At 42.4% G+C, this 11,238-nt stretch overlaps 1 protein-coding gene across 1 annotated transcript; it reads left to right on the top strand.

Moving 5' to 3' along the window:
- The first annotated feature begins 3,528 nt into the window (after positions 1 to 3,528).
- Positions 3,529 to 5,501, top strand: LOC117529093 (zinc finger BED domain-containing protein 1-like). The gene is made up of 3 exons (XM_034191795.1): positions 3,529 to 4,784; positions 5,038 to 5,182; positions 5,304 to 5,501. The coding sequence occupies exons 1-3, from the start codon at positions 3,529 to 3,531 to the stop codon at positions 5,499 to 5,501; spliced, it is 1,599 nt and encodes a 532-aa protein (XP_034047686.1).
- The last annotated feature ends 5,737 nt before the right edge of the window (positions 5,502 to 11,238 follow it).

The following is an 11,238-nucleotide window of genomic DNA, read 5'->3' as shown; positions in this document are numbered from 1 at the left end:
AGACATTTGCATCAATTTGACCTGTTAATCCTCAGCCTAGGTTCATGTGTCATACATCACACTGACAAAGTGAGGAATCTTGGGGTAATTTTTGATCCTACATTGTCCTTTGACCTCCACATTAGAAATATTACGAGAACTGGTTTCTTCCACCTGCGAATATAGCAAAGATTTGTCCCATCCTGTCTATGGTTGATGCTGAGACCCTCATCCATGCATTTATCTCTTCTAGATTAGACTACTGCAATGTTCTATTTCTGGTTTACCGCAGTCCAGCATTAGGGCTCTCCAATTATACTGTATTTCTTGTCTTTCTGATGCCTGATTTGTTTTTCCTCTCTCTGTTTAAGGTGTAGCTCAATCCAGAGATAGGTGTGGTATTTGTGCTGGAGACCCTCCTGTCCTGTGCACCAACAGCATTTCCTGTATATTTGTTTGTGAATTGTTCTGTAATTTGTGTGTGGAGCATGGTCCAAGCAGAGGGCCACCCCTTTGAGTCTGGTCTGCTTGAGGTTTCTTCCTCAAAGGGAGTTTTTCCTTACCACTGCTGCTCTAGGTGTTAGTAAGGTTAGACCTTACTTGTGTGAAACGCCTTTAGGCAACTCTGTTGTGATTTGGCGCTATACGAGGTCTGTTAGAAAAGTGTCCGACCTTTTTATTTTTTTTTCAAAAACATGATGGATTTGAATCACGTGTGCTTGCATGAGCCAACCTTGAACCTTCGTGCGCATGCATGAGTTTTTTCATGATTGTAGGTTGCGTCATTTGCTTGTAAGCAGCCTTTGTGTGAGGATGGGTGGAGTCTCTCGTCATTTTTTCTTTGCAAGGAAATGGCGGAACGACTGGAGCAGCGCGAATGCATCAAATTTTGCCAGAAACTGGGCGACAGCCAGGTGGAAACCATTCGGATTATTCAGACAGCTTTCGGTGACGATCCTATGGGCATCATACAGATTAATGAGTGGTACAACCAGTTTAAAGACGTCTGCACAACGGTGGAGAGCGTGCCACGCTCTGGGTGGCCATCAACATGCTGAAACAACCGGATCATTCCAAAGTGAACGCTGTGGTGATGTGGGACTGTCGTGTGACTATCCGAGAATTGTGGAAGAGGTGGACATCAGCACTTTTTCGGCACATTCCACTGTGACAGAAGATTTTGCCATGCAAAGAGTTGCAGCGAAATTCATCGGCACAAAGCTGATGGCGCAGCAGAAGCACCTCCGTGTTGAAGTTTCACAGGACAAGTTGTAACATGCCCAGCTCTTCCACCATTCGGAAGATTCAGACGGCTTTCGGTGGCTTTTCAGTGTGACTATCTGAGAAATTGTGGACGAAGTGGTTAAAGGTAACTGCTGTCACAACTGAGTGTTCACAAAGAAAACATGTGAGGGAAACCACCAAAACACCCATGACATACAAGTTTTATGGCTGTGATTGGAGAGTCTGGTGCTTAACCTGCTAAAATCCAACCCCTTGTCCATGTCATGACACCTGGGTAATGGATCAAGTCAGGAACTGCCTGTTGGGGTGAAATATGGTGAAATATGAATCTCATGTGCCACGTGGCTGCTGTTGTAACCATAAAGGCTCAACAGGAACTTTGAACATGATACAGCTAACAGGGCTCCAGTGGAACAAGAAGTCCTCAAAGGCAGATCAGGCAGAGGAGGTGACGGCTTGTAACCCAACGGCTGTGAAGGCGGATGAAGGCTGCAGCAGGTCCTCAGACCCCGACCAGGCTAAGGATCTGTCCAGGACTGTGTGTTTGTCAGCGCGCAATGACATTTCTATGTTAAAAAATCTCATGCACAGGCATGCGTGGATTGTCCCTGGATGTAGAATTCAACCATCTCATCCAGGAGATAGTCTTGCTCACCACGTATTGCCACAACAACTTCACCAGTCACAGCTCCAAAGTGCTCATTTTTTTTATGTATGGCAGCATTTTACAATGAAAGCCTATTGTTGCTTTGCTTTTTTGCACATTTTTATTTTATGTTTTTGTGACAAAGAGCACCTCTTCTTTCTTCACCATTGTTCCGGTCACTTTGCAAACTAAATCACTAAAAATTTCATTCAATGCTTTCAGTGTCACGTTATCATCCTGGTGGATTTATTTCAAGTACTCTCATTATATTCCACTTATGTTGGCACACTGTACATGAATAATTCTCCTAAATGTACGATATGGAATTATATGCTGCAGATATGGAACTGTCCTCAGATAAACACTGAAGAAATTAAAGCTGCACTATATCTGCCCTCATTACTCTGATATGATGCTGCCTTCAGACAGATCAGACAGCAAGAAGCAGATGCTAACTACTCCACTAAGCCTGAATAACCCCGAAAATCTTTGCATGGCCTCATTTTCCCTGCTGCATTGATAATGTTATTGCAGATATGCTTGTGGTGGTCAAAGTACAGAAAGTTCTCTGGGCTTGGCAGTGAGCCTGCAGGATCAACACCCTCATTGTGGGCCAATGAAGAGCTGCCCAGCAGCTTGTCCCTGGAGGCTGCTTAATGAGCAGACGGACAGAGGGAAGCACCTGATAGCCTGCTGTGTTCAGTCGACAGCAGCAGTGCCTGCAGTAGATTTGTTGACATGGCCACAGGGCCTCTTCAGACAGTGTCACGACCCTGCTTTACCTCCCAGGCAGCCGGAAACGTCGTTTATCCCTTGTGTTAGCCCTGGAGCTGCAGTGATTTTGACTTAACACAAGATGAGTTCTTGGCCAAGACCCAATTCCTGAGGATATGTGGTTCAACTGGGAGGAGGCTGGCCTCATCTGAAGCCATTTATTGTGGTGCAAACATGCCAAGACTTATGCCACCTCTGGAGCTCACGGTGACAGATGCACATTGTTATTGCACCGTCATCGCAACAAAATACTACTCCAGGTGTGGAGGTAGTCAAAATACTGCCTTTCCGGAAAAGCCAGGAAGTCCAACTGAAATGAGAAGAAAAATGCCCTTTCTGTGTCAAGTATGCTGAACAAGAGATTCAACTCAGCACTCCAGCATTACCTTCATGGACAAAACACTTCAGCGTTTAAACCACATGTTCACAAACTTAGTATCTGTCAGATGAATCTTTTCTGTTTTTAAATCATGGAAATGAACAGTATGTGCCCTGAAAACTGAGATAAACTTTAATTTACGAGAGATTTATCAAAAATCTATTTTATAGGCTGTGAGGGATCGTATATTCAGGAGTATATGAGGGGTGACTGAAAACTTTTGAGCCTGACACAGAAAAAGTAGGAGGTGATTCTCCATCTTTTCCATTTTGAGAAACCAACATTTCTCTTGAGATTGTGTGAAATTTTGACTCAATGGTAAGGCTGTGTTCAAAAGATTGAGCCATGATCCGATATCGATTCACGTTCAAAAAATACGATATTGATCCAAAAATATGTGGATCGATCTTTTCCAGGTGGCTATAGGGACTATTTTGTTTGACACGCAAGGAGCACTATAAAAAGCGGGTGCCGGCTAAACAAAACCGAAACTTAAGAAAGCGAGATGGCCGAAGCTGCAGAGCTAAAATCACCGCCTGGAATGAAAGCTGATGTTTGGCAGTACTTCAGATTCAAACGTTACGAGGACAAAGACGAACTAGACAGAACAAAAGCAGTGTGTGAACTGTGCCAAATAGAGGTAAAATATAGTGGCAATACCACCAATCTCCGCAATCACTTATCCAGGCACCACGCCGACACAGCTAAACCTGTCGCTAACCAAACAGCACTGGAAAAGGCATTTGGTGTTCAATTTCCCTCGAATTATAAGCGTGCCTTGAGCATAACCGAGGGTCTCGGAATATTTATTAGTAAAGACCTACGACCCTACAGTGTGGTAGAAAATGCTGGATTCAAACTACTGATCAAGAGACTAGAACCACGCTATGTCCTGCCCAGTCGCAAACATCTGAGGGAAACGGTAATTCCACAAATGTATGCGAAATCAAAAGATACCCTTGCACATTCGCTGAAATCTGCCGAGAGGGTGGCGTTGACCTGCGACTGCTGGACCTCCAGAAATACTGTGTCTTATCTGACTATTACGTGCCATCACATTGACGAGGAATGGAGGCTAGCTTCTAGTGTTCTACAGACCAGAGCAGTTGAAACGAGCCACACTGCAAGTAATCTTGCTGATCCGCTCATCGAAGCCATACAGGAGTGGGGAATCACTGACAAAAACCCCGCAATTGTTACGGATAATGCAGCCAACATCATGAGAGCGGTGCAATTAATGGGCCATTTTCACATGGGCTGTTTTGTGCATCTCATCAACTTGGCATTGCAAGCAGGACTAAAAACTCCTGCTGTTGCACGCTTGCTGGGGCGGGTAAGGCGAATTGTGACGTTTTTTCACCGAAGCCACACACTAAAAGAGAAGCAGCAGCTCCTTCAATTGCCACAACACAAACTCATAGTGGACGTCACGACCAGGTGGAACAGCTCCCTGGATATGCTGGGACGTTTCCTCGAGCAGCAGCCAGCCATCTCTGCAGCGCTGCTGTCACTCGACGTCCACAGGAGGGAAAGCAATATCTGCACTTTAACGGAGACAGACATCACCACCGCAGAGGACGTGGTGGAATGCCTAGGGCCAATGAAGATGGCCACGCTCACCATCTTCGAGGAGGTATCTCCAACTATGTCCATGGTTGCACCACTGCAGTTTCAGCTTCTGAGTCAGATGACATGTACTACCGAAGACTCTTCTGTGATTAAGGAGCTCAAAACAGCAGTTCATAACAACTTGAGCTCAAGGTATGTTCATTTAACATGGCTGTGTAGTAGTAGCACTGAAATGCATTAGTCTATAGTTTTTAAATATACTTGTCTCTGATTTTATTCACATTTTCTTACTTAGAATAGAGCAGTGATTTTAGACTGTACAATTCATACTAGTGTTTGCATGACTGTTCCATCTGTATGCATTTACTGTAGGCCTACCCTGCTATATACAATGGATGCATGTTTAATCTATCTATCTATCTGTGATATTTGTTCCTCTATATAGACATGAAGCCCTGACGGAGACCTTGTGTGTAGCATCATCATTGGATCCACGTTTCAAGACTCTACCATTCCTGTCTGGTGAGGCACGTGATGCTGTCTTCTTGAAATTGACCTCTGAAGCTGCTCATCTGAACCCATCAACTGATGTAAGTTTGCAGATTATATAGTGTGCACATTTGAATATTTAGACTAGTTTTTTTTAAATGGGCAGCAAAAGACTGAATTCAGGTTAATTTGTGTATTATTTTGTAATATTTTTTGCATCAGGAAACTACACCAGAGCAAGAACACGACTCCCATGGTTCAACTGATGTGGCTGTGCCTGCACCAACTCAACCAAAGAGGCAAAAATACTCATCTGCTCTGATGGCTTTACTGGGGTCAGCCTACACACCAGAAACTCCACTACAAAGGAAAACTCCCACGGAAAGGGCTGAGGAAGAGGTTGCCACCTACAGGAAATGACCATCTATTCCTCTTTCTCAAAATCCACTGACATGGTGGCAGGTGCATGCAGGGGATTTTCCTCTTCTGGTAGGCCTAGCAAAGCAGTACCTTTGCATACCCAGGACCAGTGTCCCATCTGAGCAAGTCTTCTCAACCGCTGGAGACATCGTTAGTGCTCAAAGGAGCTGCCTCACTCCGCAGCACGTAGACCAGCTCCTTTTTCTCCAGAAGAATTACACAATTCCTGAAGACTAGGACTCTTATCAGTCAATCATAATTTCTTACACTTTGGTGTTGTTGCTGAGCTACTGTTTTTTTTTTTTTTTTTGGTGGTCATGGTTGGCTAGTTCTGGTCATTATTGTTTTACTCCTGCCATGGGTATGTTATTCAACCAAAAGAGGGCCACCAACTTTCATGGTTAGATTTGGAGACAGTCAAGCATCATTTCTTAAATAATTGACCTACTGAGCTACAGTTGCTGAGCTACTGTTTTTTTTTTAAATTTATTTAAAATTTCTTTGTGGTCATTGTTGTTTAGTTCTGATCATTGTTTTAATCCTGCCATGGGTATGTTATTCAACCAAGAGATAGCCACCAACTGTCAAGGTTACACTCTGAGACTTATCAGTCAAGCATCATTTCTTACACAATTGCTGTGGCTGCTGAACTACTTTTTGTCTTTGTGGTCACAAACCCTGCCATGGGTATGTTATTCAAGTAAAAGAGGGCCACCAAATGTCATGGTTTTGATTTTAAATTTTCAAATAAAACTTGGATTTTTTTCATTCCAAAATAATACTTTAAATTCTTGACTCTTCTCTCTGTGTGTCCCTCTTACAACATACACAAATAAATCACAAACACACATGGGGCTGTTTTGTCTATGAGACAGTTTTTATTTTAAAGTGACAATCCAGCAATATGTAAACAGATCGATATCAAATCAATCAGATCAAATTGTGGATCGAATCGTGACCTTTGTGACCTTATGAATTGGAATCGAATCGATCCTGGAAATTCGGATCGATTCCCAGCCCTACTCAATGGGTGCAATCTTTCAGACAATATTGTAGTGAAGTGAGTAGGGATGTCTCAGACTGGCAAAATGGACAAAGCTGTTGGGCGTACTATGATTCAGTATCTCACGACAAAGGGTTGTCTCTGTAGGAGAACATGGTAGTGATATTAGGAGAGGATGTCCTGTCTTATGTTACAGTTAAACGCTGGTCAGCTGAATTCAAGAGGGACCAAACAAGTGTTAAAGATGAAGCAAGATCAGGAAGACCCACAACTGCCACCTCAATCAATATGATCCAGAAGATCCATGATATGGTCCTTGCTGACAGAAGAGTAAGTGAACATCACATAGCCAGTGGAGGCATTTGCTAGGTGAAAGATCATTCAGCTCTGATGGAAGAACAGCACGATGAGTCACAAGGTTTCTCATGGCTGATTAGAAATGCATGAGGTTCAAATATCCAGGGAGAATCTTTGGCGTTTTGAGGCTGATCCAGATAAATGCATGCAATGATTCATGACCATGGACGAGGACATGGGTCAATCATTTCGGAATGTCCAAACAACAGCGGAAGCAATGGAAAACGTGGGTTCTCCCCTGCTAAAAAGACAAATCTGTAATTTGTTGGAAAAGTCATAGTCTCTGTTTTCTGGGATAATGGTGGACTATCTCCAGAAAGGACAAATCATCAGTGGGGCCTATTATGCTTCCCTTTTGTGACAACTGCGTGAGAAAAGAAAGCAGACGCAGTGTGGAATGCTCCAACGATCAATCAATCAATCAATTTTTTTATATAGTGCCAAATCACAACAAACAGTTGCCCAAGGCGCTTTATATTGTAAGGCAAGGCCATACAATAATTATGTAAAACCCCACGGTCAAAACGACCCCCTGTGAGCAAGCACTTGGCTACAGTGGGAAGGAAAAACTCCCTTTTAACAGGAAGAAACCTCCAGCAGAACCAGGCTCAGGGAGGGGCAGTCTTCTGCTGGGACTGGTTGGGGCTGAGGGAGAGAACCAGGAAAAAGACATGCTGTGGAGGGGAGCAGAGATCGATCACTAATGATTAAATGCAGAGTGGTGCATACAGAGCAAAAAGAGAAGAAGAAACAGTGCATCATGGGAACCCCCCAGCAGTCTACGTCTATAGCAGCATAACTAAGGGATGGTTCAGGGTCACCTGATCCAGCCCTAACTATAAGCTTTAGCAAAAAGGAAAGTTTTAAGCCTAATCTTAAGAGTAGAGAGGGTGTCTGTCTCCCTGATCTGAATTGGGAGCTGGTTCCACAGGAAAGGAGCCTGAAAGCTGAAGGCTCTGCCTCCCATTCTACTCTTACAAACCCTAGGAACTACAAGTAAGCCTGCAGTCTGAGAGCGAAGCGCTCTATTGGGGTGATATGGTACTACGAGGTCCCTAAGATAAGATGGGACCTGATTATTCAAAACCTTATAAGTAAGAAGAAGAATTTTAAATTCTATTCTTGAATTAACTGGAAGCCAATGAAGAGAGGCCAATATGGGTGAGATATGCTCTCCTAGTCCCCGTCAGTACTCTAGCTGCAGCATTTTGAATTAACTGAAGGCTTTTAAGGGAACTTTTAGGACAACCTGATAATAATGAATTACAATAGTCCAGCCTAGAGGAAATAAATGCATGAATTAGTTTTTCAGCATCACTCTGAGACAAGACCTTTCTGATTTTAGAGATATTGCGTAAATGCAAAAAAGCAGTCCTACTTATTTGTTTAATATGCGCTTTGAATGACATATCCTGATCAAAAATGACTCCAAGATTTCTCACAGTATTACTAGAGGTCAGGGTAATGCCATCCAGAGTAAGGATCTGGTTAGACACCATGTTTCTAAGATTTGTGGGGCAAGTACATAACTTCAGTTTTATCTGAGTTTTAAAAGCAGGAAATTAGAGGTCATCCATGTCTTATGTCTGTAAGACAATCCTGCAGTTTAGCTAATGGTGTGTGTCCTCTGGCTTCATGGATAGATAAAGCGGGTATCATCTGCGTAACAATGAAAATTTAAGCAGTACCGTCTAATAATACTACCTAAGGGAAGCATGTATAAAGTGAATAAAATTGGTCCTAGCACAGAACCTTGTGGAACCTCCATAATTAACTTAGTCTGTGAAGAAGATTCCCCATTTACATGAACAAATTGTAATCTATTAGACAAATATGATTCAAACCACCGCAGCGCAGTGCCTTTAATACCTATGGCATGCTCTAATCTCTGTAATAAAATGTTATGGTCAACAGTATCAAAAGCAGCACTGAGGTCTAACAGAACAAGCACAGAGATGAGTCCACTGTCCGAGGCCATAAGAAGATCATTTGTAACCTTCACTAATGCTGTTTCTGTACTATGATGAATTCTAAAACCTGACTGAAACTCTTCAAATAGACCATTCCTCTGCAGATGATCAGTTAGCTGTTTTACAACTACCCTTTCAAGAATGTTTGAGAGAAAAGGAAGGTTGGAGATTGGCCTATATTTGCTAAGATAGCTGGGTCAAGTGATGGCTTTTTAAGTAATGGTTTAATTACTGCCACCTTAAAAGCCTGTGGTACATAGCCAACTAACAAAGATAGATTGATCATATTTAAGATCGAAGCATTAAATAATGGTAGGGCTTCCTTGAGCAGCCTGGTAGGAATGGGGTCTAATAAACATGTTGATGGTTTGGATGAAGTAACTAATGAAAATAACTCAGACAGAACAATCGGAGAGAAAGAGTCTAACCAAATACCGGCATCACTGAAAGCAGCCAAAGATAACGATACGTCTTTGGGATGGTTATGAGTAATTTTTCTCTAATAGTTAAAATTTTGTTAGCAAAGAAAGTCATGAAGTCAATTACTAGTTAAAGTTAATGGAATACTCAGCTCAATAGAGCTCTGACTCTTTGTCAGCTGGCTACAGTGCTGAAAAGAAACCTGGGGTTGTCTTATTTTCTTCAATTAGTGATGAGTAGAAAGATGTCCTAGCTTTACGGAGGGCTTTTTTATAGAGCAACAGACTCTTTTTCCAGGCTAAGTGAAGATCTTCTAAATTAGTGAGATGCCATTTCCTCCAACTACGGGTTATCTGCTTTAAGCTACGAGTTTGTGAGTTATACCACGGAGTCAGGCACTTCTGATTTAAAGCTCTCTTTTTCAGAGGAGCTACAGCATCCAAAGTTGTCTTCAATGAGGATGTAAAACTATTGACGAGATACTCTATCTCACTTACAGAGTTTAGATAGCTACTCTGCACTGTGTTGGTATATGGCATTAGAGAACATAAGAAGGAATCATATCCTTAAACCTAGTTACAGCGCTTTTCTGAAAGACTTCTAGTGTAATGAAACTTATTCCCCACTGCTGGGTAGTCCATCAGAGTAAATGTAAATGTTATTAAGAAATGATCAGACAGAAGGGAGTTTTCAGGGAATACTGTTAAGTCTTCTATTTCCATACCATAAGTCAGAACAAGATCTAAGATATGATTAAAGTGGTGGGTGGGACTCATTTACTTTTTGAGCAAAGCCAATAGAGTCTAATAATAGATTAAATGCAGTGTTGAGGCTGTCATCTCAGCATCTGTGTGGATGTTAAAATCGCCCACTATAATTATCTTATCTGAGCTAAGCACTAAGTCAGACAAAAGGTCTGAAAATTCACAGAGAAACTCACAGTAACGACCAGGTGGACGATAGATAATAACAAATAAACTGGTTTTGGGGACTTCCAATTTGGATGGACAAGACTAAGAGTCAAGCTTTCAATGAATTAAAGCTCTGTCTGGGTTTTTGATTAATTAATAAGCTGGAATGGAAGATTGCTGCTAATCCTCCGCCTCGCCCGTGCTACGAGCATTCTGACAGTTAGTGTGACTCGGGGGTGTTGACTCATTTAAACTAACATATTCATCCTGCTGTAACCAGGTTTCTGTAGGCAGAATAAATCAATATGTTGATCAATTAGTATATCATTTACCAACAGGGACTAGAGAGAGAGACCTAATGTTTAATAGACCACATTTAACTGTTTTAGTCTGTGGTGCAGTTGAAGGTGCTATATTATTTTTTTCTTTTTGAATTTTTATGCTTAAATAGATTTTTGCTGGTTATTGGTGGTCTAGGAGCAGGCACCGTCTCTACGGGGATGGGGTAATGAGGGGATGGCAGGGGGAGAGAAGCTGCAGAGAGGTGTGTAAGACTACAACTCTGCTTCCTGGTCCCAACCCTGGATAGTCACGGTTTGGAGGATTTAAGAAAATGGCCAGATTTCTAGAAATCTAGAATCATTTTTTCAGACAGCCAGCAATTCAAGGAGAAACATGCGGCTAAACATGTCACTCCCGGTTCTGATTGGGGAGGGGCCCAGAGAAAACTACAGAGTCCGACATTGTTTTTGCAAAGTTACACACTGATTTAATGTTAATTTTAGTGACCTCCGATTGGCGTAACGGGTGTCATTACTGCCGACGTGAATTACAATGTTACCAAATTTACGCTTAGCCTTAGCCAGCAGTTTCAAATTTCCTTCAATGTCGCCTGCTCTGGCCCCCGGAAGACAATGACTATGGTTGCTGGTGTTGCTAACTTCACATTTCTCAAAACAGAGTTGCCAATAACCAGAGTTTGATCCTCGGCAGGTGTGTCGTCGAGGGGGGAAAAACGGTTAGAAATGTGAACGGGTTGGCGGTGTACACGGGGCTTCTGTTTAGAACTACGCTTC

The sequence above is a fragment of the Thalassophryne amazonica genome, chromosome 17 (genome assembly GCF_902500255.1).
Source record: "Thalassophryne amazonica chromosome 17, fThaAma1.1, whole genome shotgun sequence".
Taxonomy (NCBI): Eukaryota; Metazoa; Chordata; class Actinopteri; order Batrachoidiformes; family Batrachoididae; genus Thalassophryne; species Thalassophryne amazonica.
The sequence above is the reverse complement of the archived record's forward strand: the minus strand, read 5'-3'. Positions and strand labels throughout refer to the sequence as shown.